We start from the raw sequence: 25,250 nt of genomic DNA on the forward strand, positions 1-25,250 counted from the left end.
ACTTTATATCATGCTTTTCCATTTAATGTATGTATTTTTCCAACATCATTAAAAACTCTTCATGAACATTTTTTTTTTGAACAACATTTTAATGACTGCATAATAATATGCCATTGTATGGATTTACCATAATCTTTTTTTAAAAACTTTTATTTTAGGTTCGGGGGTATATGTGCAAGTTTGTTATATGGGTAAACTGCATGTCAGGGGGATTTGGTATACAGATTATTTCACCACCCAGGTAATGAGCATAGTACCCGATAGGTAGTTTTTTGATCCTTACCCTCCTCCCTCCCTCCACCCTCAAATAGGCCCCGGTGTCTGCTTTTTGTTTCTTTGTGTCCATATGTACTCAATGTTTAGCTCCCATTTATAAGTGAGAACATGCAGTATTTGGTTTTCTGTTCCTGCCTTAGTTTGCTAAGGATAATGGCCTCTAGGTCCATCCATGTTTCTGCAAAGGACATGATCTCATTCTTTTTTATGGCTGCATAGTATTCCATGGTGTATACATAACACATTTTCTTTGTCCAGTCTACTGTTGATGGGCATTTGCGTTAATTCCCTGTCTTTGATATTGTGAATAGCACTGTGATGAACATACATATGCATGTGTCTTTATGGCAGAACGATTTATACTCCTTTGAGTATATACCCAATAATGAGATTACTGAGTTGAATGGTAATTCTGCTTGAGTTATTTGAAAAATTACCAAACTGCTTTCCACAATGGCTGAACTAATTTATATTCCCACCAGCAGTGTATAAGCATTTCCTTTTCTCTGCAACCTGGCGTGTTATTTTTTGACTTTTTAGTAATAGCCATTCCGGCTGGTGTGAAATGGTATCTCATTGTGGTTTTGATTTGCATTTCTCTAATGATTAGTGATGTTGAGCGTTTTATCTTTTTTTTTTTTCTCTGTCACCCAGGCTGGAGTGCAGTGGCTCTATCTCAGCTCACTGCAACCTCCGCCTCCCAGGTTGAAGCAATTCTCCCACCTCAGCCTCCCAAGTAGCTGAGATTACAGATGCTTAGCACCACACCCAGCTGATTTTTGTATTTTTAGTAGAGACGGGGTTTCGCCATGTTGGCGAGGCTGGCCTCGAACTCCAGACCTCAGGTGATCCAACCGCCTCGGCCTCCCAAAGTGCTAGGATTATAGGCGTGAGCCACCACTCCTGGCTGATGTTGAGCATTTTTTTCATATGCTTATTGGCCACATGTATGTCTTCTTTTGAAAAGTGTCTGTTCAAGTCCTTTGCCCCCTTTTTAATGGGATTGTTTATTGCTTGTTGATTTAAGTTCCTTATAGATTCTGGATATTGGACCTTTGTCAGATGCATAGTTTGCAAATATTTTCTCCCATTCTGTAGGTTGTTTACTCTGTTGATAGTTTCTTTTGCTGTGCAGAAGTTCTTTCATTTAATTAGGTCCCATCTGTCAATTTTTGTTTTTGTTGCAATTGCTTTTAGTGCCTTCATTATGAAGTCTTTGCCAGGTCCTATGTCCAAAATGGTATTTCCTAGGTTGTCTTCCAGGGTTTTTATAGTTTTAGGTTTTACATGTAAGTCTTTAATCCATCTTGAGTTGATTTTAGTATATGGTGTAAGGAAGGGGTCCAGTTTCAGTCTTCTGCATGTGGCTAGCCAGTTATCTCAGCACCATTTATTGACTAGGGAGTCCTTTCCCCATTGCTTCTTTTGTCAACTCTGTCAGAGATTAGATGGTTGTAGGTGTGCTGCCTTATTTCTGGGCTCTCTATTCTGTTCCATTGGTCTGTGTATCTGTTTTTGTCCAGTACCATGCTGTTTTGGTTACTGTAGCCTTGTAAGTATAGTTTAAAGTCGGTAGTGTGATGCCTCTGGTTTTGTTTTTTGTTGTTGTTTTTGTTTTGTTGTTGTTGTTGAGACGGAGTCTCGCTCTGTCGCCCAGGCTGGAGTGCAGTGGCGCAATCTCGGCTCACTGCAAGCTCCGCCTCCCGGGTTCAAGCAATTCTCCTGCCTCAGTCTCCCGAGTAGCTGGAACTACAGGCGCCCGCCACCACGCCCAGCTAATTTTTTGTATTTTAGTAGAGACGGGGTTTCACCGTGTTAGCCAGGGTGGTCTCGATCTCCTGACCTCGTGATCCACCCGCCTCGGCCTCCCAAAGTGCTGGGATTACAGGCATGAGCCACTGCACCCGGCTTTTTTTTTTTTTTTTTTTTGTGACTGAGTCTCACTGTGTAGCCCAGGCTGAAGTGCAGTGGCATGATCTTGGCTCACTGCAACCTCCCCCTTCCGGGTCCCGGTTCAAGCAATTCTCCTGCCTCAGCCTCTGATTACAGGCACACGCCACTGTGCCCAGCTAATTTTTGTATTTTTAGTAGAGACGGGATTTCACCACGTTGGCCAGGCTGGTCTTGAACTCCTGACCTAGTGATCTGCCCACCTCGGCCTCCCAAAGTGCTAGGATTACAGGCGTGAGCCACCGTGGTTTGGGTTTTTTTTTTTTGTTTTTTTTTTTTGTTTTTGTTTTGTTTTGTTTTGTTTTCAGACGGAGTGTCACTCTGTCGCCCAGGCTGGAGTGCAGTGGCATGATCTCGGCTCACTGCAACCTCTGCCTCCTGGGCTCAAGTGATTCTCCTGTCTCAGCCTCCTGAGTAGCTGGGATTACAGGCGCCCGCCACCATGCCTGGCTAATTTTTGTATTTTTAGTAGAGACATGGTTTCTCCATGTTGGCCAGACTGGTCTCGAACTCCAGACCTCAGGTGATCCGCCCGCCTCGGCCTCCCAAAGTGCTGGGATTATAAGCTTGAGCCACCATGCCCAGCTGGCTTTGTTCTTTTTACTTAGGATTGCCTTGGCTATTTGGACACTTTTGGTTCTATATTAATTTTTAAATAGTTTTTTAAAATTCTGTGAAGAATGTCATTGGTAGTTTGATAGGAATAGCATTGAATCTGTAAATTGCTTTGGACAGTATGGCCATTTGAACAATATTGAGTCTTCCTATCCATGAGCATGGAATGTTTTCCCATTTGTTTGTGTCATCTCGCAAGCAGGCATTTGGACGTAAGATTGGAAAGCTCAGGAAAGAGGCCTGGGCCAGTGATGTTTGGGAGTTTTCACCACCAGCACGTACCATGTATAGATCTGGGACCCAGTCCTATCCTTGAAGACAGACAGTAAGGTTGGCAGGGTCACACTCCGATGACTTATTCAGTACCTGCTGGAACTTTGCCATAGAAATGCCTTTTTTCAGGGGAAAGCAGTTTTTAAAGTATATTTTCATGAAGCTGAGACCCAGCCGTTTTTAAAGCATATTTGAGGGCTGGGCACGGTGGCTCACACCTGTAATCTCAGCTGCTCAGGAGGCTGAGGCACAAGAATCACTTGACCCCGGGAGGCAGAGGTTGCAGTGAGCCGAGATCGCACCACTGTGCTCCAGCCTGGATGACAGAGCGAGACTGTGGTTTTTTTGTTGTTGTTTTCTTTGTTTTTGTTTTTTGACGGAGTCTTGCTCTGTCACCCAGCCTGGAGTACAGTGGCAATCTCGGCTCACTGCAACCTCCACCGGCCGGGTCCCCGTTCAAGCAATTCTCCTGCCTCAGTCTTCCCAGTAGCTGGGATTACAGGCGCACGCCACCATGCCCAGCTAATTTTTGTATTTTTAGTAGAGACAGGGTTTCACCATGTTGGCCAAGCTTGTCTTGAACTCCTGACCTTGTGATCCTCCTGCCTTGGCCTCCCAAAGTGCTGAGATTACAGGCATGAGTCACTGTGCCGGGCCAAGACTGTGTCTTAAAAAATAAAATCGACCGGGCACAGTGGCTCACGCCAGTAATCCTAGCACTTTGGGAGGCCAAGGCGGGTGGATCACTTGAGGCCAGGAGTTTGAAACTAGCCTGGCCAACATGGCGTAATGTTGTCTCTACTAAAAATACAGAAATCAGCCAGGCGCATGGCACTTTGGGAGGCCAAGGTAGGTGGATCACAAGGTCAAGAGATCGAGACCATCCTGGCCAACATGGTGAAACCCTGTCTCTACTAAAAATACAAAAATTAGCTGGGCGTGGTGGTGCGTGCCTGTAGTCCCAGCTACTCGGGAGGCTGAGGCAGGAGAATCACTTGAACCCGGGAGGCGGAGGTTGCCGTGAGCCAAGATCGTGCCACTGCACTCCAGTCTGGTGACAGAGCAAGACTCCGTCTCAAAGAAAAAAAAAATAATCCAGGTATGGTGGCACACGCCTGTAATCCCAGCTACTCAGGAGGCTGAGGCAGAAGAATTGCTTGAACCCAGGAGGCAGAGGTTGCAGTGAGTCGAGATTGTGCCACTGCACTCCAGCCTGGGTGACAGAGCGAGACTCTGTCTCAAAAAAATAAAATAACTAAAATAAAATAAAGTATATTTGCCGGGCACGGTGGCTCACGCCTGTAATCCCAGCACTTTGGGAGGCCGAGGCGGGTGGATCACGAGGTCAAGCGATTGAGACCATCCTGGCCAACATGGTGAAACCCCGTCTCTACTAAAAATACAAAAATTAGCCAGGCGTGGTGCTGCACGCCTGTAGTCCCAGCTACTCAGGAGACTGAGGCAGGAGAATTGCTTGAACCCGGGAGGTGGAAGTTGCAGTGAGCCGAGATCTTGCCACTGCACTCCAGTCTGGCAACAGAGCGAGACTACGTCTCAAAAAAAAAAAAGCATATTTGAAGCCAGGCATGGTGCCTCACACCTGTAATCCCAGCACTTTCGGAGGCTGATGGGGGAGGATTGCTTAAGGGCAGGAGTTCATGACCAGCCTGGGCTACATAGTGAGACCCTGTCTCTACAAAAAATATTTTTAAATTAGCAGGGCATGGTGGTGTATGCCTGTAGTCACAGCTACTTGAGAGGCTGAGGTGGAAGGATCACTTGTGCCCAGGAGTTCGAGGCTGCAGTGAAGTATGATTGTGCCACTGCACTTCAGCCTGGGTGACAAAGTGAGACTCTGTCTCAAAAAATAATAAATAAATAAACATATTTGCATGAAGCTGAGACCCATTTCACGTACACCTAGGGTAGCTGGCTATTGCAAAGTATTGAGGGAGGAGTACTTCTGAAAAGCAAATCAAACATTGGTAAAGTAAATTTGTGTGGTTCCCTCAGTGTTCTCTCTGTTGAGGGCATCCTGAGAGGCCAGAGAGGGGGTGTGCTTATGGAAAGGAGAAGAGAGGGCTTGGGACAGGAGGAGGCAGTGGGGTCTGCTGGGGAGTTTTGCAGAGCAGTAGTTTGAGATTCCAGGGGAGAGTCTGGGGAAAGAACCAGATTTGGTTCCTAGTCCACTAGGGCCTTCCAAACAAACACAACAAAATGTAAAGACTCTGGGTAGCTGGGAAAAGGACTTCCCCAGACAAGACTAAAAGAATAGAAGCTTCCAAATTGCAGATGGTTGGCAGTCTGCTCTTGGCCCTTTCAGGCCCCTCTGTCCCTGGGGGAGGGCCCAGATGGGGCTGCCTGCTTCCTCAAGGGAGAGTGGAATGGCAGCTAACAATGCCCCAGACAAACCCAAGCCATGGCTTTCTGGGGGCCAGTTAGCTAAATGCCTTAGGCAGATGTGGAGCTGGCCAGACGCTGGCTGGGTGGGGCTAGGACCTGTCTGGAATGAGGGCAGGAAATGCAGTCTGCCATTGGCTAGCACCACAGAGTTCAGTTCCCTCATCTGGAGAGAGCAAACATCTTTGGAGCAATGAGTCCAGCCTCTCTGGGCTCTGGTGCCCAGTTCCTTGGACCTGGAAGGTGTGACACCTCCAAATGGTGTCTGAAAACACACACAGCTCCTGAGACAAGGCTGCAGGGCAGTAGCCGAGGGAGCCTCAGCACTCCTGGCTCTGCTATTGGTTCACTGTTCCTCCAGGCCTCCCTTCCCCTCTCAGGGTCTTAGTTTCCCTATTTGTAGTATCACAGACCTGGTCATTGTGGCATCAGTAAATAATACTTGGTGAGCAAATAGGGGACAGGGGAAGGGAGAGTGAAAGAGGGGAGCAAGGGGGCATTTCTTTATTTAACATGTACCTGTTGAGTGCCTACTATGTGCTAGGCCCTGTGCTTAGGTGCCAGGTAGGCAATAAGACAGTCACTATCCCTGTCCTCGTGGAGCTGATATCTAGCAGGAAAGACACACTACAAGCAATTCCAAGCGCAGATGCTGCAAGAACACATGAGGGTGGGGGGAGTGGGTGGACAGGGCAAAGGAGATATTTGAGTTGAGACCTGAAGGATAAATAGGAGTCCAGAGGTAGGGAGAAGCAGACTAGCAGCTCGGGTCATGGGAACAACATGTGCCAAAGCCCTAGGCGGAAGAGAGCACTTTCGAGGAACAGACAAACGGCCATTGTAGCTGGATCATGGGGCGGGGAAATGTTCCTGAGCTAGGCCTTCCTTGTCGCTGTGCTCAGGAGTTTCACGCCTGAAGGCAAAGGGAGCCCTTCACAAGGCTGAAGGGATTGCAGGGGACTGTGTTTTCCAAAAGCTGGCAGTGGTGTAGAGAATGCCTCGTAGAGGCCCGGAAGATGGGAGGGAAACCAGTTAGGGGGCTGGAGGGGGAGTGAAGCATAGGGATTCTAAAGCAACTGACCACGGTGCATCTGAAGGACTTGGGGCCTGGCTGGACATGTGGGTTGAGGGAGAGGAAGAAACCTAGAACTTGGGCAGCTGGGCGGATGCAGTTGTCCTTCCTGCGATGGGGAAGGCAGGAGGAGAAGCAGACCGGGGCTGGGGTAGGAGTGTCGATCACGATGTGCTGAGGCTGAGGAGCCTGAAGACAGGACATCTAGGTGACAGCACCCAGTTGGCATCAGATATGCCTATCTGGGTCCCAGAGTAAGGGCAGGTGGGTGAGGGGCACAGGTATGTAGCTGAGACTAAGAAGGAAGAGCCCTCCTTGGCGCTTCCCCATGGCCCCTGCAGGGAAAGGGTTAAATCGCGGAGGGAAGGCGCCTGTGGAAAGCGGGAAAGGCGGTACTGGCAGGGCTGGCCTCTGGGAGCTGCAGCTGGCATAGAAGCCCTTCTGCCCGCCCGGGGCCTGCTAGGCCTGGGCTGCCACCGCCCGCACCACCGCCTTTGCCTTCGCCTTCGCCTTCGCCTTTGCCTTCCCTGCTCCCCCTCCAGCTCCTCCCCTGCTCCCCTAGGCTGGGGGGCCCCCCTACCTAATGCATTCCAGGTGTAGACACAGCCCCTCCCCCACCGCGCGGGTGTGGGAGGGGCAGGGAAGGCTGGGGTCACTTTCACCGCATCTCTTAGGGAGCATCTCCCAGGCTTGCTGACTGCTTCTCTCTCTGGAGAATTCCCTCAGGGATCTGTGTTTGGGCCTCCCTGACTCTGGCAGGGGCTGGGAGCAGAGAGAGCCCCCGAGACCCAGGTCTGCCACTTTCTAAAGTGTCATGTGACCTTGGGCAAGTCACCTCACCCCTCTGAGCCTCGGTTTTCTCATCTGGAAAATGGGGTTGTCATTCCCACCTTCTAGGGATGTTGTAAGGATTCAATGCCACAGATCCATCCCCAGCCCTTGGCATGGCACATTGTCACCATGTTCAACAGATGGCCCTGGCCTGCCCTTTTTGTCCCTGCCCTGCCCTTTTTGTCCCTGCCCCTCTGCCTGGGCCTGTATCCCTTGCTGACTGCCATGCCCTGTGTGGACCTGTCTCTGTCTCCCTTCTGACTTGTCCCTTCCTTTTGTCCATCTCCCTCTATGTCCATCTCTGGGTCTCTGTGGTCTTCCTGTCCTCTCCCTCCTTGTGTTTGTCCCAGTGTCTTTCTCTTATCATCTGTCTTTTCCCCTCATAATCCCTCTGTGTCTCCAACTCTCAGATTTGGCCAGGCCTCTGGTGAATGAGAAGGGAGATGGGTGGGTGTTGGGGTCCCTGGGGTTGAGGCAAGGGTCAGAGGGACCATCCCCCTAGCGGCTTTGCCTCACGGGAAGGGGAATCTCAGCCAGCGTGGCAGCCCCAGCATCTGGTAATTACTGCTCCCAGTGCTCCCAGCTGCAGCTCCACTCCCTTCCCTTCCTGTCCTCTGATGTCCCCAGCTCCTCCCGGGGCGGGGGGAGGGAGTTGGGCGGGGGTGGAGCTACCGCCCCCTATCCTCTGGCCTCTAGTCCAGAGAAGCAGGGAGGAGGTGGCCAGGCCCTCACAGTAATCAAGCAACTGGAAGAGGGATGGGCTGCTTGTGCTCTTATGTGGCTGCTTGGTTTGTGTGTGTGTGTGTGTGTGTGTGTGTGTGTGTGTGTGCGCGCGCGCCTTCTTTGTCCCCGTGGATCTGTTTTGTGTGTGTGTCTTAATGTTCTTGTTTCTATATGGCCATCTGAGTGTTTGCATATAGATCCATGTGTGTCTCTGGGTCTGTATGTGTTACGTGCTCCTCTGTGCCTGGTTGTATGTCACCTTGGCACTAAGCATGTGGGAGTTTCTAGATGTTTCTGCGCGTGGGTCTCCTTAGATCTTGTGGACGTGTCCTGTGTCTATTCCTGTGCCTGCGTCTGTCTCTGCATGCCCCCTATAGGTCTATGGTGGTGGTGTGGTGTAGGGAAGGGGGTGTCTGCTTGCTTGTATCTTTTGGCCTTTCCTGATCCTTCTTCCTGCTGTGGAGCCTTCTTGCAAACCCATGACATTACGTGCTTCAAATATATGCTTCACCCATATCTCCCCACCCAATATCCACACTTTTGCTCACTCTTCTTCCCTTGTCTGCAGAACCATTCTCAGTCCATCTATACCTAAAAAAAACACACCCCATCCTGGATGGCGCAACTAAAAACCACCTCATTTAGGAAGTCTTCTCTCCTCCCCCCTCCAAATGTGATTTCTTTCCCAACTCAGCAGTCACTGAAGATGTGCTCTGTGACTCTTGGGATCTGGTCCCAGCTCAACCACTTTTAGCTGTCCTCAGGCAAATTATTTTGCCTCTCTGTGCGTCAGTTTCCTCATCTGTAAAATGGGTAATAGCTCACCGGATCATTAGGAGGATGCCATACGAGATAGCATCAACACAACACCTGGCCCAGGGTTGGTGTTCAGCAGTTGAATCCTCATATCTTATATCCTCTACTAAAAAGTGAACAGCTTGAGTTCCAGAGATTTCTGCATGTTCTTACAATCTCCTGCTCTCTCTTCTTTAGGCATCCTGCACAGGGCAGAAGGTAAACCGGGTCAGACAGAACAAAAGGCAGATTCCAATTCAGGGAACTTCTGACAAGTAATGCATGGGCCAGCTCCCTGAGCCTGCTCAGACACAGAGGAAACTGGGCCCTTCCGGGGAGTGGGAGATAGGACCTGAAAGGCTTCTAGTCAAGGGCAAGAGCATGTGAGATAGGGCAAGGCATAAACAGCAGGGGTAGAATGAGCCTTCAGGATCATCTAACTCAGATAGTGCAACATGATGGCCCACAAGTTGAATTTGACTCACAAGTTTCATTTGGCGTGCCCACAGTTTTTAAAATTAAGGGATTTCACATGAAAAACCTGGATTTCCTGGCCAGGCACAGTGGCTCATGCCTGTAATCCCAGCACTTTGGGAGGCCGAGGCGGGTGAATCACCTGAGGTCAGGAGTTCAAGACCAGCCTGGCCAACGTGGTGAAACCTCGTCTCTACTAAAAATACAAAAATTAGGCAGATGTAGTGGCGTGCACCTGTAATCCCAGCTACTCGGGAGGCTGAGACTGGAGAATCACTTGAACCCGGGAGACAGAGGTAGCACTGAGCTGAGATTGCGCCACTGCACTCCAGCCTGGGCAACAGAGTAAGACTCTGTCTAAAAAAAAAAAAGAAGAAGAAGAAAAATCTGGATTTCTGGATTCCCTTGAAATATTGGAAGACCTGACAATACAGGGCCGTATTACTGCAAGGTGACACCTGGGTGGAGGGGAGAAGCTGCTGCTTCTCCTTCAGGTTAGGCATGTGCTTTCCAGTTTAACCCAGTCCCCACCATTCCCTATGGCCTTAGACTGTCCCACTCTACAGAAAGTTCCTTACTTTATACTAGGGTCTGCACTTTACAGAAACATCCTTCTCTTTACAGAAGGGGCCTCACTTTACAAAAAGGAGTTCTCCTATTTAACAGTCTTCTGTTTTGTCATGATCCTTAGGAGTCCTTTGGTTACAAACAGGCCATCCATTTTACAAAAGGGCCTTTAGAGAACTCTCCTCACTTTACAGCATGTCCCTCCACTTTGAAGAAGGCTCCTCTTTTTGGAAAAACTTCTTCCCTTTACAGAAGGGCCTTCTGTTTATCAAAGAGACCTCCATTTCACAGAAAGTGTCTCCATTTTGAAGGATGGAACGCTCTTCAGGAAACTCGAAAGAGTTAGGAAGCTCCTGACTTGCCAGAATGGCCCCCACTTCTTGAAAGTGTCTTCACGCTATAGAAAGTGCCTCCATTTTTTTGCAGAATCCTTATGTTGAGAAGAATAGTCGACTTCAGGGAAGGAACCCCTGAGCTACCCACAGGGTTCCTGTAAACAGCTCCTTCTGCACATTTCACACTTGACCGAGCTTTGTGTTTGAACTTTCAGAGACAACATCTGCCAGGTCAGGCAGCCTGGGTGCAGTCTGGCCTTGAAGGCGGAGTGGGGCAGCTGGCCTGCAGCTCACATTCAAGGGGCAGGTGGGAAGAGGTGGGGCAGTTATGGCTTTTTTTTTTTTTTTTTTTTTTTTTTGTCAAGCGGAGGGATGCCCCTTCTCCTGACAGAATTGGCTTCCCAAAAGGCACTTTCCTTTCTGCTGTTCTTCACTCCCTCTGTTCCCTTTCCCCACCCCACCCCCAGGAATTCCAGCTGTCCCGGGAGCCTACCTCTCAGCCGGGAAAGGAAAAGATTTGAAGGCTGTAGGGAGAAGTTTGCTTGGGCTGTCAGGAGGCCTGCGTGCTAGGGGCCGGCTTCTGCTCACCCTAGGATCTCCCCGATTGCTCACAACAAGCAGAACACACGTTTTCTCCCCATTTTAGCATCTCTGCAGAGCTATCCTTCATAGCTGTGGGCCCCAAATGGGGAAATTGGGGCCCAGAGCTTTGAAGCCACTTGCCCCAGGACACCAGGGAGTTAATGGCCAAGGGCCAGCCTGGGGCCCTAATAGCTGTCTTGAGATTAAGCCAAGGCTACAGCTGGGAGAAGCCAGAGGGGCTGCTACTAGCTGGGGAGGGGGAAAACTTGGCAGCTGAAATTCCCAGGAAGGGGTAGGGGAGATGCAGGGTCCAGTTCCAGTGGGAATGGGCAAAAGGAGCCCTTGTCCTCAGACTCAGCTAGATGCTGGACTTTCTCTGCCAGTAAACCCAGAAGCCTGTGCTCAGGGCACCTGCCACGCAGGGGTATGCAGCAACCAGAAACAATTTTTGCAAGGATTTTCCTATTTCAATAATAATAAGTTGTCATGGGAAAATTCAAACCTCAGCTACACTTCTTGACACTTATTTTACAGTTTTTTTTTTGTTTGTATTTTGAATTGAATTTGAATGGGGAGGACAGGGCACCATTGTCTTCACTGCCCTACCACCTCGCATAGGAATCCTGCCCTGATCTGTCCTGGTGAGTGGGGCTGGGTTCTGTGTCTCTCACTGGCTGAGTTTGCTTGTGTTTCTCAGTGTATACACAGTTTCGCGTTGGGTTGTAGCCTACAGCCCATGGGCTTTTGTATCTATGTGTGTAGTTTTGTGGCTTTGTGGATGTGTGATTCTGTTGGTTTTCAAGTTTAACCCATATCACTCTGTGTGTGTGTGGTGGGGTGGGGGTGGGTCACTGTGCTCTTTCCCTTCATTGTCCCATAGGCTCCCCCAAACCAAGGAACTGCTATTATTGTCCTTTTTTCCAGATAAAGAAACTGAGGCTCAGGTAGATGGGGAGACTTGCCCAGGGCCACACAGCTAGTAAAAGGTAGTGTTGGGATCTAAACTGAGGTCTGTGCAAGTCCTAAGCCAGCTGTTCCTAATACAGGTGCTGCAGCAGTTCAATCCATGCAGTCCAATCAGTGATCATGATGACACCACCCTTGTTGGGAATAGTCAAGTATCATGGTTTTTTAAATTAGTGACTTAAAAAAAAAAAAAAGACCAGATTCAAGGCCATCCCTGAAATAATGGCACTGTTGTGAGCATTCAGATGCCCATTGCAGAAAAAATTGGGTAGAGTCCCTAGCCTGCTTGAGGCTTAAGTGGACAAGAGTCTGGGGGAACTCTGGCTACCAGGTGCTATCTTGAAGGCCTGGCTCTGCCACATTCATTTGGAAGCTTTCCCTGACTAGGGTTGCCAGAATTAGCCTTCAAGAAGTATTTAATACAATTAGATTTGAATTTCAGATATACAATAAGTCATTTTTTTTTTAGACGGGGTGTCACTCTGTCGCCCAGGCTGGAGTGCAGTGGCACGATCTCGGCTCACTGCAGCCTCCGCTTCCCGGGTTCAAGCCATTCTCCTGCCTCAGCCTCCTGAGTAGCTGGGATTACAGGCACCTGCCACCATGCCCAGCTAATTTTTGTATTTTTAGTAGAGATGGGGTTTCGCCATGTTGGCCAGGCTGGTCTCAAACTCCTGACCTCGTGATCTACCCACCTCGGCCTCCTAAAGTGCTGGGATTACAGGCATGAGCCACTGCGCCCGGCCCAACAAGTCATTTTTTAGGTATAGCTTAAGAAATTTTTAGCATAAGCATTCATGAGACATATTATGCTAAAACATTCCTTGTTTATCTAAAATTCAAATTTAACTGAGTGGCCGGGCATGGTGGCTTACGCCTGTAATCACAGCACCTTGGGAGGCTGAGGTAGGTGGATCACCTGAGGTCAGGAGATCGAGTCCAGCCTGGCCAACATGGTGAAACCCCATCTCTACAAAAATACAAAAATTAGCTGGGCTTGGTGGCAGGCACCTGTAATCTCAGCTATTCGGGAAGCTGAGGCAGGAGAATTGCTTGAACCCAGGAGTTGGAGGTTGCAGTGAGCCAAGATCGCACCATTGCACTCCAGCCTAGGTAACAAGAGCGAAACTCCGTCTCAAAAAAAAAAAAAAAAAAATTTAACTAAGTGAGTGTCCTGTATTTTGTCTGGCCACCCTATCCATTCCCCTCCCCTGAGCTTCCCCAGTCCCCACAGGCTCACCCTCTTTGCCTTTCCTGAGTTAGAATCTTTTGTCTTTGAGATTGGGAGCTCCCTGAGGGTAAGGGTCAAGATTGCCCTTCTGGCCTGCTGAATGCCTGGGGGGGCAGGGGTTTGAGAGTGGGGCAGGAAGGGTGCACACCCCACCCCCATCCCCACAGCAGAGCTGGCACAGTGCACTGGCACTCCTGGGGTGCCTAGGTGACAAGAGATGTCCGAGTGGCAGTGGTGGTTGTGTGTGTGCAGTTGTGCCGAGCACGGTGCACACAGACACATGAGTAGCTCTGTGGTTCTCTCTCTGGGTCTTTGAGGGATATGCACAGTTGGTGTGTGGCTGGGTACATTTCCACACAGTGTTATCAGATTTGTTGGTGGCGGGGTGTGGTGGTACATACCTGTAGTGCCAGCTACTTGGGAGGCTGAGACGGGAGGATTGCTTGAGCCCAGGAATTCGAGACCAGCCTGGGCAACATAGTAAGGCCTCACCTCACAAATAAAAAATAAGAAAGATTTGGTGGTGTGACCAAATGTGTGTGACGGGGGCTCTTTGGTGATCTCTGCTCTACTGGGCATTGGGGAATTGTAAATCCATTGATGGAAGGGGCAGTGCTGGTGGAGGATCTTGTCAGTTGTGGAGGTGTGGGTGTGGGTGTGATAATGTTGTGGATTATCAACCACAAGAAAAATGGGCTGGAATTGGGCACACTGGCTCATGCCTGTAATCTCAGCACTTTTGGAGGCAGAGGCAGGAGGATCTCTTGAAGCCAGGAGTTTGAGACCAGCCTGGGCAACAAAGAAGGACCCCATCTCTACAAAAAAAATAAAAAATAGCCAGGCATGGTGGTGAGTACCTGTAGTCCCAGCTACTTGGGAGGCTGAGATGGGAGGATCACTTGAGCCCAGGAATTTGAGGTTACAGTGACCTGATCACACTACTGTACTTAACCCTAAGCAACAGAGCGATACCCTGTCTTAAAAAAAAAAAAAAGGGCCGGAGAAAATGAATCCAGGACCTTGCTGGGTAGGGACGGGATGGGGCAGCGGGAAGGGCTGTGGTTTCTAGGAAGGAGGAGGGGGGCCTACCCTGGGAGCTCCCCAAGGGCAGGGATGGGATTTTCTCATCCCCAAGCACAGGGTCTACTAGGTTCAAAAATATTCTGGAGACCAAACTCAGCCAAGGAAAGCCATAGAGTTCAGCATGGTCATGAGGGGCCACTGAGAGCTAGCTGAGAAGTTTCTTTTTTTGGTGTTTTTTTTTTTTTTTTTGAGACAGAGTTTCGCTCTTGTTGCCCAGGCTGGAGTGCAATGGTGCGATCTCAGCTTACCGCAACCTCCGTCTCCTGGGTTCAAGCGATTCTCCTGCCTCAGCCTCCCAGTAGCTGGTATTAGAAGCATGCGCCACCACGCCCAGCTAATTTTGTACTTTTAGTAGAGATCGGGTTTCTCCACGTTGGTCAGGCTGGTCTCAAACTCCCAACCTCAGGTGATCCACCTACCTCAGCCTCCCAAAGGATTGGAATAAAGGCGTGAGCCACCGCACCCGGCCTAGCTGAGAAGTTTCTATCTTCCCATGGACAGTGGGGAGTTATAGAAGGTTCTTGTGCAAGTAAGTGGCATGATCTGAGCTGGACTGTAAGAAAGTTCATTCAGCCACCTGGAGGGAGCAAGACTTGGAGGAGCCAAGGAGGCCACTGAGGGAAAATAGGAGACAGGGAAATGTAGGCAGAGAGACAAGGGAGAGGGAGTTCTGAAACGAGAGGGAGGGATCTTGAACCTTCCCCCGCTCAGTGAAACCTAGCCTGGTTCTTGGCCAGGCCTAGGCTCCTAAACTGGACCCCTGTTCAACTCCCTGTGGACAGGGTTGAGGGGTGTCCCTCTCACTAGCTACACTGCAGTTTGTAACTTTCTGAAGCCATTGGGTCCACCCTGCCCCTCCTGGTTCCCCTCTTTTCCAGCTTCCCCTTGGAGAGCAGGGTTAATAAGAAAGAAATCCAGTCCATGACCAGTCTGCCCGAAAGTGTGCCATTCATTGATTTGCTCTGCGACCTTGGGCAAGGCCTCTCTCTCTGACTCCATCTCCTCACCAGAAACTGGGCTGACAATCTCTGTTCCTCTCACCTGGGACTCCAGGGAATCTTTGCATTTCATTCAGCCTCCTCTTCCTGCAGGGCTGCCTGCAAGGAGGCAGAGAGAATGGAAAGGCAGGCCTGTCTGTGGGCTCTCAGGTGAGATGGGTGAGGAGGGAGCAGTGGGTGGGCTAGGGCAGGGCCTTGGAAAGTGGCATGTATGGTCACTCCATCCCGAGGACCAGCACTGGAGCAGAAGGAGAGCAGCCTTATCCAGGGACCCTGCTGCTTTGCTACAGATAGGGTAGGGAAGGCTTGCCCAGAGAGGCCTGCCTGCTTTGAGGTGTGGAGACAGGTGGGCTCGCCCAGGCCCAAGGAGGCAGACAAGGGGCACCAGGGACCCTGGCACCTATGTGTGTATATCTGAGAAGGGGTCTCTGCATGGCAGGGTGCCTGGCTTTACTCACTGCATCTCTGGCCCTGTCAGCTCCTCTCTGTCTCTCTCCCTTGCTCTGGCCATGTGTCTCTCCAACCACGTCTCCGCCTGTGCCACCCTCCAGGTGATTCATCTTCCTCACCCCCACGCCCAGGGGGAGGGCAGGGCAAGACCAGGCCAGGATGTGCTGAGCAGGGCAGGGTAAGCGGCACAGCTGAGTGGAGAGGAGCGCCTCCTCCATCCTGGCCAGGCCCTGCCAGCTTAGGTGGGGAAGGAAGTGAGGAACGACACCCAAAGCAAGGTACAGAGTTGGGGAGGGGCGCTCGGCCTGGGGCCTGGGGCACCCTGTTCCCTTGGTGCTGGGAAAGGACCCTGATCTGAGTCCCCTGGGGTGGACGTGGCTGGGATGTAGCCAGGGATGAGGTCAGGGGCCTAGGGAAGCTGCCGGAACCCTGTGGGTTGGGCTATTTCTTCCCTCCAGGACTGGGAGACCTAAAATTCCCTGTGACTCTTTCTGCCTGTGTGACCCTGGAAGGGAGGGTGCAGAGGTCTTTGTGTGTGTATGTTTTCACAGCAGAGTTTGCATGTGACATAGTGACTGTTTAGGAGGAGGCAAGTGTCCCACAAGTGTCTGTATTCCTGGGCCTATGGCTAAGACCCAGGGACACCGTGGATGTGTTTGTTAGATGAGTATGACACAGTAAATGACAGTTGTCCCTTGGTCTCCATGGGGAATTGGTTCCAGGACAGCCTGAAGATACCAAAGTCACCAACACTCAAGTCCCTTATATAAAATGGCATGTTATTTGCATATAAACTATGTGTATCTTCCTGTATACTTTTTTCTTTTTTTGAGATGGAGTCTCTGTCACCCAGGCTGGAGTGCAGTGGTGTGATCTTGGCTCACTGCAACCTCCACCTCCCTGGTTCTAGCGATTCTCCTGCCTCAGCCTCCCGAGTAGCTGGGATTACAGGCATCCACCACCACACCCAGCTAATTTTTGTATTTTTGTAGAGACAGAGTTTTGCCATGTTGGTCAGGCTGGTCTCGAACTACTGACCTCAAGTGAACCGCCCACCTCGGCCTCCCAAAGTGCTGGGATCACAGGCGTCAGCCACCGCACCTGTCCCTTCCTGTATACTTTAAATCATCACCAGATTACTTATAATACCTAATACAATGTAAATGCTACGTAAATAGTTGTTATACTGTATTGGCTTTTATTTATATAATTTTTATTGTTGTATTGTTATTTTTTGTTTTTTTTTTCCAAACATTTCAATCAATCAGCTTCCATGCAGAGGCCGAGGATGCAAAACCCATGAATATGGAGGGCCACCTGTATGCCACATGTCTGTGATTGTGAGTTCGTGTTTCTGAGTGTGTGGTATCATGTGACTTTATGCTGTTTTGCCACTGTATGTGATTGTGTCTGACATGGTATAATTGACTCTGTGTGCCTATAGTCTTTGTGTGTAACCATGTTTGCAGGTGTGACATTATGGTGTGTATGACACTCCATGGCGCTGCAATTGTGAGACACAGTGTAAATGACAATGTATATCTTTTGTGACTCAGTGAAACCATGTTTGAAGAATGTCTAACTGGGTATATGATTGTATGTGGTTGGGCGGTTGTATGAAGCTGTGTGTGAGATGATAGAATTGCCATTGTGTGACTGTGTGTCTTGGTGACTGCATGACCATGTTTGCAGGTGTGTGTGATACTGCAAGGCTGTGTGATCGTATGTGAGGTTGTGACCGCAGCTCTTTGTGACTGTGTGTAACTAGGCTTTCAGGAGGGCGATCACCTGCAGTTGGGCGAAATGGTGTAAATAACACCAAGTGTTTCTATGACTGAGTGGGCCCATTTGTGACTAGTCATTTATGAGACTGTGTGTGATATAGGCTAATAGACCCTTTGTGGCTGTGAGTGGGAGGCCATGTGGCTGTGGCACAGCATAACTTAACACCATGTGATGGTGGTACCTCCGGGAGCTCTTGACTACTGCTCACTCTCTTGTCCTCACACCTGTTTGCCTCCATCTCTCCCTATGCAAGGGGATTTTGTGGCTCCCTTCTGCTACAGGATGGATGTCAGCCTAGCATCCAAGGCCTTTCCCACTCCTCTGTGGCCCCACCTGACTTCTCTATCATTTGAGGCACTCCCACAGCCCCCTGCCCAGCCAGGACCACATGAACTCCACATTCCTTTCTTTGGGGCATGCCATCCCTGGGGTGGAGGGTCCCTCACTGCCTCCCAGACCAAATCCTCTCTCCTAAGCATGACCATCATCTCCTCTAGAGCCAAAGATAGAGGTGGCTTTAGGGGACATACAGTGAGGGAAGAGGGACAGTATAAAAAGGCCTCCCCTTTTTCTGAACTGGCTGCTTGATGTAAAGTTATTCCTGTGACCTGAACTCTGGATGCTGCACGTGTGTGTGTGGCAGGGGTGGAAGATGCATGTGGGTCTGTGTAGATGTGGAAGTTGAGGAAGGTAGTACAGATTGCTGAGAAGTTAGGATTTTTTTTTTCATTTTTCTTCTTCTTCTTTTTTTTTTTTTTTTTCTTGAGACAGCGTCTCACTCTTTTGCCCAGGCTGGAGTGCAGTGGGGTGATCTCAGCTCCCTGCAACCTCCACCTCCCAGGCTCAAGTGATCCTCCCACCTCAGCCTCCCAAGTAGCTGGGACTACAGGTACACACCACAATGCCCAGCTAACTTTTATATTTTTTGTAGAGACAGGGTCTCACTTTGTTGCCCAAACTCATCTCGAATTCCTGAGCTCAAGCAATTCTCCATTCTCAGCTTCCCAAAGTGCTGGGATTACAGGCATGAGCCACCGTGCCCAGCCATAAGTTGGGATTTCAAGAAGCAAAACTTGCTCATGAAACACAATTTCATCATTTTTAAGCACACTTAGCTGCACAAAATTGTAAACAAGAAAGTCTAGATATTCTCAGAGCCTTAACAAAAACGTTGAAGAATGGTTTATACTCAGCATACCTATGTGGCTGTAGAAACAAGGGCTGCAAACGCATGTATAAACTTTAGGGTGCTCACAGCCACCCCCAGCCTGGTTAAACTCCCTAGTAATACTGCCTGCTGACATACATGGAATCAATGCACTAGTCACAAAGAATTCTTATCTATTGATGAAAACAGCCAGCCCCAGTCCTGGGTCTGGCTCTCCATCTGAGGGCTAGGATAGGGGCTTCCCAGAAAAACACTGCGGCCAGGAAAGGGGCTCAAAGAAACCCAATACCCCAGATAGCTGCTAAGACATGCCAGTCTTAACTTTAACCCCAGTCCCCTTTGGGTTAAAGTCAGTTACTTCACACCCATTTTCTCCCTTCCTGCAGGGCTGCACCAGGGAAACCGGATCCTGGTTAAAAGTTTGTCCCTTGACCCTGGCCAAAGCCTAGAGCCTCATCCAGAAGGTCCCCAGCGGCTTCGCTCAGACCCAGGCCCCCCAACTGAAACCCCTAGCCAGCGTCCTTCACCACTGAAGCGGGCACCGGGCCCGAAGCCACAGGGTAAGTGGTCCCGGAAAAGAGCAGAGAAGTGGCCCAGGGGAGGGGACAGAGGAGGGAGAAGTTAGCCAGTGGCAGAGAAGAGGGTTTGTTAGAAGGAGAGGGAGGCACCGTGCTCCCGGTGCACTGCTCCCTACCTAGTGCACAGAGGGCTGTGGCCTGAGGCTAATGTGTGCATACTGTGATCTCACCTCAGCCCCTTTTGTGTCTACCTCAGGCAAAGGTGCAGATTGGGGTTTGTGGAGGGGGTTGTGGCCTGGCCATGACAGACAGCCACCTGCAAATCCAGCATTTTTTTTTTTTTTGAGACAGAATCTCACTCTGTCACCAGGCTGGAGTGCAGTGGCATGATCTTGGCTCACTGCAACCTCCGCCTCCTGAGTTCAAGCAATTATCCTGCCTCAGCCTCCCAAGTAGCTGGGACTACAGGCACGTGCCACCACGCCCAGCTAATTTTTGTATTTTTAGTAGAGATGGGGTTTCACCATGTTAGCCAGGCTCAAATCCAGCTCACCGATGTCTCCCTTCTCTCTTCCCCATTCGTCTCTCCAGTGCCCCCAAAGCCCAGCTACCTGCAGATGCCCCGGATGCCCCCCCCACTGGAGCCCATCCCCCCTCCACCATCACGCCCACTGCCTGCCGACCCCCGAGTGGCCAAGGGCCTGGCCCCCAGGGCAGAGGCCAGCCCCAGTTCTGCAGCAGTATCCTCGCTGATTGAAAAGTTTGAAAGGTGAGTCTGGTCCCTAGGGCACCCTCTAGGGGAAAGGGGGAGCCTGGGACAGGAAGGGATAGTCAGGAGAGGCCTCTCAGTCAAGCTCATACCCTGCCTCCATGTGTGTCCACCACCCACCTCAGAGAGCCTGTGATTGTCGCCTCGGATAGGCCAGCCCCTGGCCCCAGCCCAGGTCCCCCAGAGCCAGCCATGTTGCCACAGCCACCCTCACAGCCACCAGTGCCCCAGCTCCCCGAGGGCGAGGCCTCCCGCTGCCTGTTTCTGCTGGCTCCTGGGCCCCGGGACGGCGAGAAGGTGCCCAACCGGGACAGCGGCATTGATAGCATCAGCTCGCCATCCAACAGCGAGGAGACCTGCTTCGTCAGTGATGATGGGCCCCCCAGCCACAGCCTCTGCCCTGGGCCCCCTGCCCTGGCTAGTGTGCCTGTTGCCTTGGCCGACCCCCACCGGCCTGGCTCCCAAGAGGTTGACAGTGACCTGGAGGAGGAGGACGACGAGGAGGAGGAGGAGGAAGAGAAGGACAGAGAAATCCCAGTGCCCCTGATGGAGAGACAGGAGTCTGTGGAGGTACTGACCTGTGTTCACCGAGAGGCAGGTCCATGTGGAGAACCTGGGAGCCTTTTATGCTTGATTCTTCCCCTAGCTCAGTATTTCTCAAAATAGGACCTTGTTTCCAAGCTCTGTGACACTAGGCAAGTCTTTTCCCTCTCCGCTTCCCTACCATAAGCCTCAGTTTCCTTATTTGTAAAACGGAAAGTCTCTTACATCCATAGAGACTTCTCAACAGCTGGAGGAGGGGCGCAAGAGCTAGAGCCCTGCAGGGGCCCGAGGCTGTGCAGATGAAGGCCCTTGGCAGCAGGGACCCCTTTCTGTGCCCAGGCAGCCTAACATTTCTTCAGAAGGCACCGTCGCACTTGAGTTAGATCTCGGCCAGAATACTTGCTCTGCTAGGACCAAGCTCAAGTGTAGGGGCCAAAGCCAGGGACTGCCGGCATGGCAGGTAGTCAACACATATATCTAACGAATAGGAAACTGGGCCAACAGGCAATGAGTTTTATACGTTCTTATACTTTTGTGCTTTTCTCACACCCCAGGTACTCAGCAAGCCCTTGCTGATAGTGCACTGAGTGGGTGAATAAATGATTAATTAACATTTATACACCATTTAATCTGTAGTTTGATGTGTTTTATTTATATTAAATTATCTAATTGTCTCCATTACCAATGGACTTCGGTCCTATTATTATTTTGTTTTGGTTTTGTTTTTGTTTCTCACCAGCCTCTACATTAAATAGATTCTATTATTATCTGTATTTATGGATGAGGCGTCCTAAATACAGAGCTGTTAAAGAACTTACACAAGCTAGTGAATGGCAGAGCTTAGGATTTGAACCCAGGAAGTCTGACTTACCCTCCCACATGCTTAACCACTACACTCTGCTGAGTGAATAGAGAGAGTGGGTGAATGAGTTGTTGAGTGAGGGAGTGTACGTCATCAGAATGGAGGGGTAGGCTTTATGGTAGACTGGGGAGTCAGGGATGAAGCTGAAGGACTTACAGATCTAGAGATGGGGGTCAAGGTTATCTTAGGGTGGTATTAGACTTAGAGTGGCATGGGAACTGTTTTAAGAATTCTGGGGGCTTGGGTGAGGGTTACGATAGAGGATGATGGATCAGGGGTTACTGTTTCTCCTTTCCAGTTGACTGTGCAGCAAAAGGTGTTTCACATTGCCAATGAGCTCCTGCAAACTGAGAAGGCCTACGTTTCCAGGCTCCATCTCCTGGATCAGGTGAGTGACCCCTTGGGGGTACCAGGGCCCCAGGACCTTGTAGGTGCATTTCAAGGAGGAAGTGATAGGGCCTGAGTTCAATCCCACCATTGTGGCCAGAATTTAGAGGCGGTAAGACTCCTCTCTGACCTTGAAGTCAACTTGTCCCTGAAGCCAACTCTGATTATGCCCCAAGCTTGATCAGTGAGGGCTGATACCAACCCTCACTCCTAACGCTGGGCAGGTACACCAGCCCTGACTGCGACTCTGACGCTAGTACTGACTGGGACCCAGATCCTGAATTTATCCCTAGCTGTGAACTTCATTCTAACCCTGGCCCTATTCCAGATCCCAAATCCACTAGAATCCCTGAGAGTAGAGATTTTTATCTTTGTTCACTGCTCTATCTTACCCTCTAGGACAGTGCCTCGTACACAGCAGACACTCAAAAATATTCATTAAATGAACAGATCTAATTCCAACTTTCTCTCTGACCCTGAATCTAATTCTAAGCCTGACCTTGATCCTGACTTTGTTTCAAAATTGTTCCAAAGCCTAACTCTTGGCAGCAGGGACCCCTTCCTGTGCCCAAGCAGCCTAACGTTTCTTCAGAAGGCACCCTCGCACTTGAGTTAGATCTCAGCCAGAATACTTGCTCTGCCAAGACCAAGCTCAAGTGTGGGGGCCAAAGCCAGGGACTGCTGGAATAACCTGAAATCCATCTCCCCAATATATAACCCTAACCCCATTCCCTGTCTCCTCAGTCTCAACACCAATGCTGATCCCAAAGCTCCACAAGTCTCCCCACAAATACTGCCCTCACCCTTCACCAGCCAAGCCCCAGGCCCAGCTGGGCTGAGTGCTTCTGCCCTGCCCCACAGGTGTTCTGTGCCCGGCTGCTGGAAGAAGCTCGGAACCGCAGTTCCTTCCCGGCCGACGTTGTCCACGGCATCTTCTCTAACATCTGCTCCATCTATTGCTTCCACCAGCAGTTCCTGCTGCCTGAGCTAGAGAAGCGCATGGAGGAATGGTGAGGGGCCCTAGACCTAGACTGCCTACTCCCCTATCCACCTGCCTGCCGAGCCCAGACCCAGAGGTGTACACAAGACTTCATTTCTGCTTGCTCTTCCTCTTAGTGACTTTTGAAAAAGGAATCAGAGCCGGGCACGGTGGCTCACGCCTGTAATCCCAGCACTTTGGGAAGCTGAGGCAGGTGAATTACCTGAGGTCAGGAGTTCGAGAACAGCCTGGCCAACATGGCGAAACCCTGTCTCTACTAAAAACATTAGAAATTACCCTGGCGTGATGGCGCGCGCCTGTAGTCCCAGCTACTCGGGAGGCTGAGGCACAAGAATCGCTTGAACCCGGGAGGCGGAGGTGTGGTGACCCGAAATTGCACCATTGCACTCCAGCCCAGGTGATAGAGCTAGACTCTGTCTTAAAAAAAAAAAAAAAAAAAAAAAGAAAAAGAAAAAAGAATCAGGCCCAAGCTCTGCCTTCCAGGATCTCCCAGTCTGATGTGGAACACAGACCAGAACTCAGAAAATTACAACAGAATAGCACAGCCTACAGGAGTATGAGGTTAGGAGCCAAACTGGCTGAGTTCAAATTTCAGCTGTGCCACTTGCTAGCTTTGAGCAAGTTTCTTAAGTTGCTATGCCTCAGTTTCCTCATCTATAAAATGGGGGGAAATAATAACGACCTACCTTGTAGGGTTGTTTTAAGGATTAAATAACTTGATACATAAAAGAGCTTAGAACAGTACCAGGTATAGGCCCGGCATGGTGGCTCACGCCTGTAATCCCAGCACTCTGGGAGGCCGAGGCGGGCGGATCACCAGGTCAGGAGATCGAGACCATCCTGGCTAACACAGTGAAACCCCGTCTCTACTAAAAATACAAAAAATTAGCCGGGTGTGGTGGCGGGCGCCTGTAGTCCCAGCTACTCGGGAGGCTGAAGCAGGAGAATGGCGTGAACCTGGGAGGTGGAGCTTGCAGTGAGCCGATATCGTGCCACTGCACTCCAGCCTGGGCGACAGAGCAAGACTCTGTCTCAAAAAAAAAAAAAAAAACAGTACCAGGTGTATACAATAAGTGCTCAATGGATGTGAGCTTTTGTTATTTTTACAGTGCTATGATAGAGCAGAGAATGGGAGGCTGTGGGAATCCAGACAAATGGACCAAGCCTAGCTTGGAGATTACAGAAGGATTCAGGGAGAAGGTGATGCCTAAGCTGAGTCCTGAGGTAGAAGGGCAAGGTTTACAGGCAGCCTCTCAGGCCTTCTTCCAATCCAGCCTTTAGAGTCCACACCATTTGCCAGAATGGTCTTTCTAAACAACAGTCAGACCATGTCTCTCCCTGCTTAAAATCATGTCCACATTCCCCATACCTACAGATTCTCCACACCTACAGAGTCAAGTGTGTCCCCCTCACCAGACTGTGACCACAGAGAGCCAGCATGAAGCCTGGTTCCTATATCTGCCCACGAGTCTGTGAACCCTGAGGGCTGGGACCAGGTCTGGTTTGCTTTGCTCCTACACCAGACTGACCAATGAGGAGTACGACCAGGCCTGGTCTCTTTGTCTCACCTACCAGATGGTGACCCTCTCAGGGCTCAAATGGGTGTGAATCATTTCTGGGTCCCCAGCATCACCCAGCACACAATTGATAATCAGTATATGAAGTGGTCCTGGCAGTAAGGTCTCAGGGTGGGTACTTCAACCAGTACTCGGGCAGGGCAGAATTGAGGCAGGTGGCATCCCAGGCTGTGGTCTGAAGTCAAGCCGAGCCTCTTGGCCTCATTGGCCTGTAATGTAAGCAGCATTTCTGAAGGAGCAGACTAGCTGAGAAGTAGGTTTCTAGAACTGAGATGAAAGGTATCTGCCTAGGGCTGGAAACCTGTGGGGGAAGTTTCTGAGGGGCAAAGAGCAGCAGGACCACATCAGCCCCTAATTCCACCCCAGGGACCGCTACCCACGCATTGGAGACATCCTGCAGAAACTGGCCCCCTTCCTCAAGATGTATGGTGAGTATGTGAAGAACTTTGACCGGGCCGTGGAGCTGGTCAACACCTGGACAGAGCGCTCCACCCAGTTTAAAGTCATCATCCATGAGGTGCAGGTAAGTGGTCAAGCTGGAGGGAGCAGACTGGGGGAGGAGAGGTCTGCAGGGACGTGGTGGGGGATCTGCAGCCAGATCTGAGCCCCTCTGCTTCTGCCTGTCACAGAAGGAGGAAGCCTGTGGCAACCTGACATTGCAGCACCACATGCTGGAGCCTGTGCAGCGCATCCCCCGCTATGAGCTTCTTCTCAAGGACTATCTGTTAAAGCTGCCCCATGGCTCCCCGGACAGCAAGGATGCCCAAAGTGAGTGTGTGCACCCAGGCCCCTTCCTACTCCTCCACACTAAGAGCTCTAGGCCAGACCTCTGAGGCAGGATCCCAAGACTTAATTCACAGGGTCGGCCTTCCATTGCCACATGATTGAGATCCCAGAGGAGGATCTCCAAACTGAAAGGCCCACATTGAGGTTCTGAAGTGAGACCCCAGGATGAGATCCTCCTTCTGAATGTTCTCTTTGGGTATTCAGGCAGGGACCTCCAAGTTGAGACCCCTGCCT

At 50.4% G+C, this 25,250-nt stretch overlaps 1 protein-coding gene across 1 annotated transcript in view; it reads left to right on the plus strand.

The window, feature by feature from the left end:
• Positions 1–25,250, plus strand: part of FGD1 (FYVE, RhoGEF and PH domain containing 1) — a 50,766-nt gene that overhangs the window by 5,640 nt on the left and 19,876 nt on the right. Inside the window, exons 2-8 of the mRNA XM_003276312.3 lie at positions 18,961–19,134; positions 19,684–19,861; positions 19,987–20,431; positions 21,565–21,654; positions 22,515–22,663; positions 24,597–24,753; positions 24,860–24,998. Of these exons, the coding sequence (XP_003276360.1) occupies positions 18,961–19,134; positions 19,684–19,861; positions 19,987–20,431; positions 21,565–21,654; positions 22,515–22,663; positions 24,597–24,753; positions 24,860–24,998 (1,332 nt within the window). The remainder of the gene's footprint in view (positions 1–18,960; positions 19,135–19,683; positions 19,862–19,986; positions 20,432–21,564; positions 21,655–22,514; positions 22,664–24,596; positions 24,754–24,859; positions 24,999–25,250) is intronic.

This window comes from Nomascus leucogenys, chromosome X (genome assembly GCF_006542625.1).
Source record: "Nomascus leucogenys isolate Asia chromosome X, Asia_NLE_v1, whole genome shotgun sequence".
Classification (NCBI taxonomy): domain Eukaryota; kingdom Metazoa; phylum Chordata; class Mammalia; order Primates; family Hylobatidae; genus Nomascus; species Nomascus leucogenys.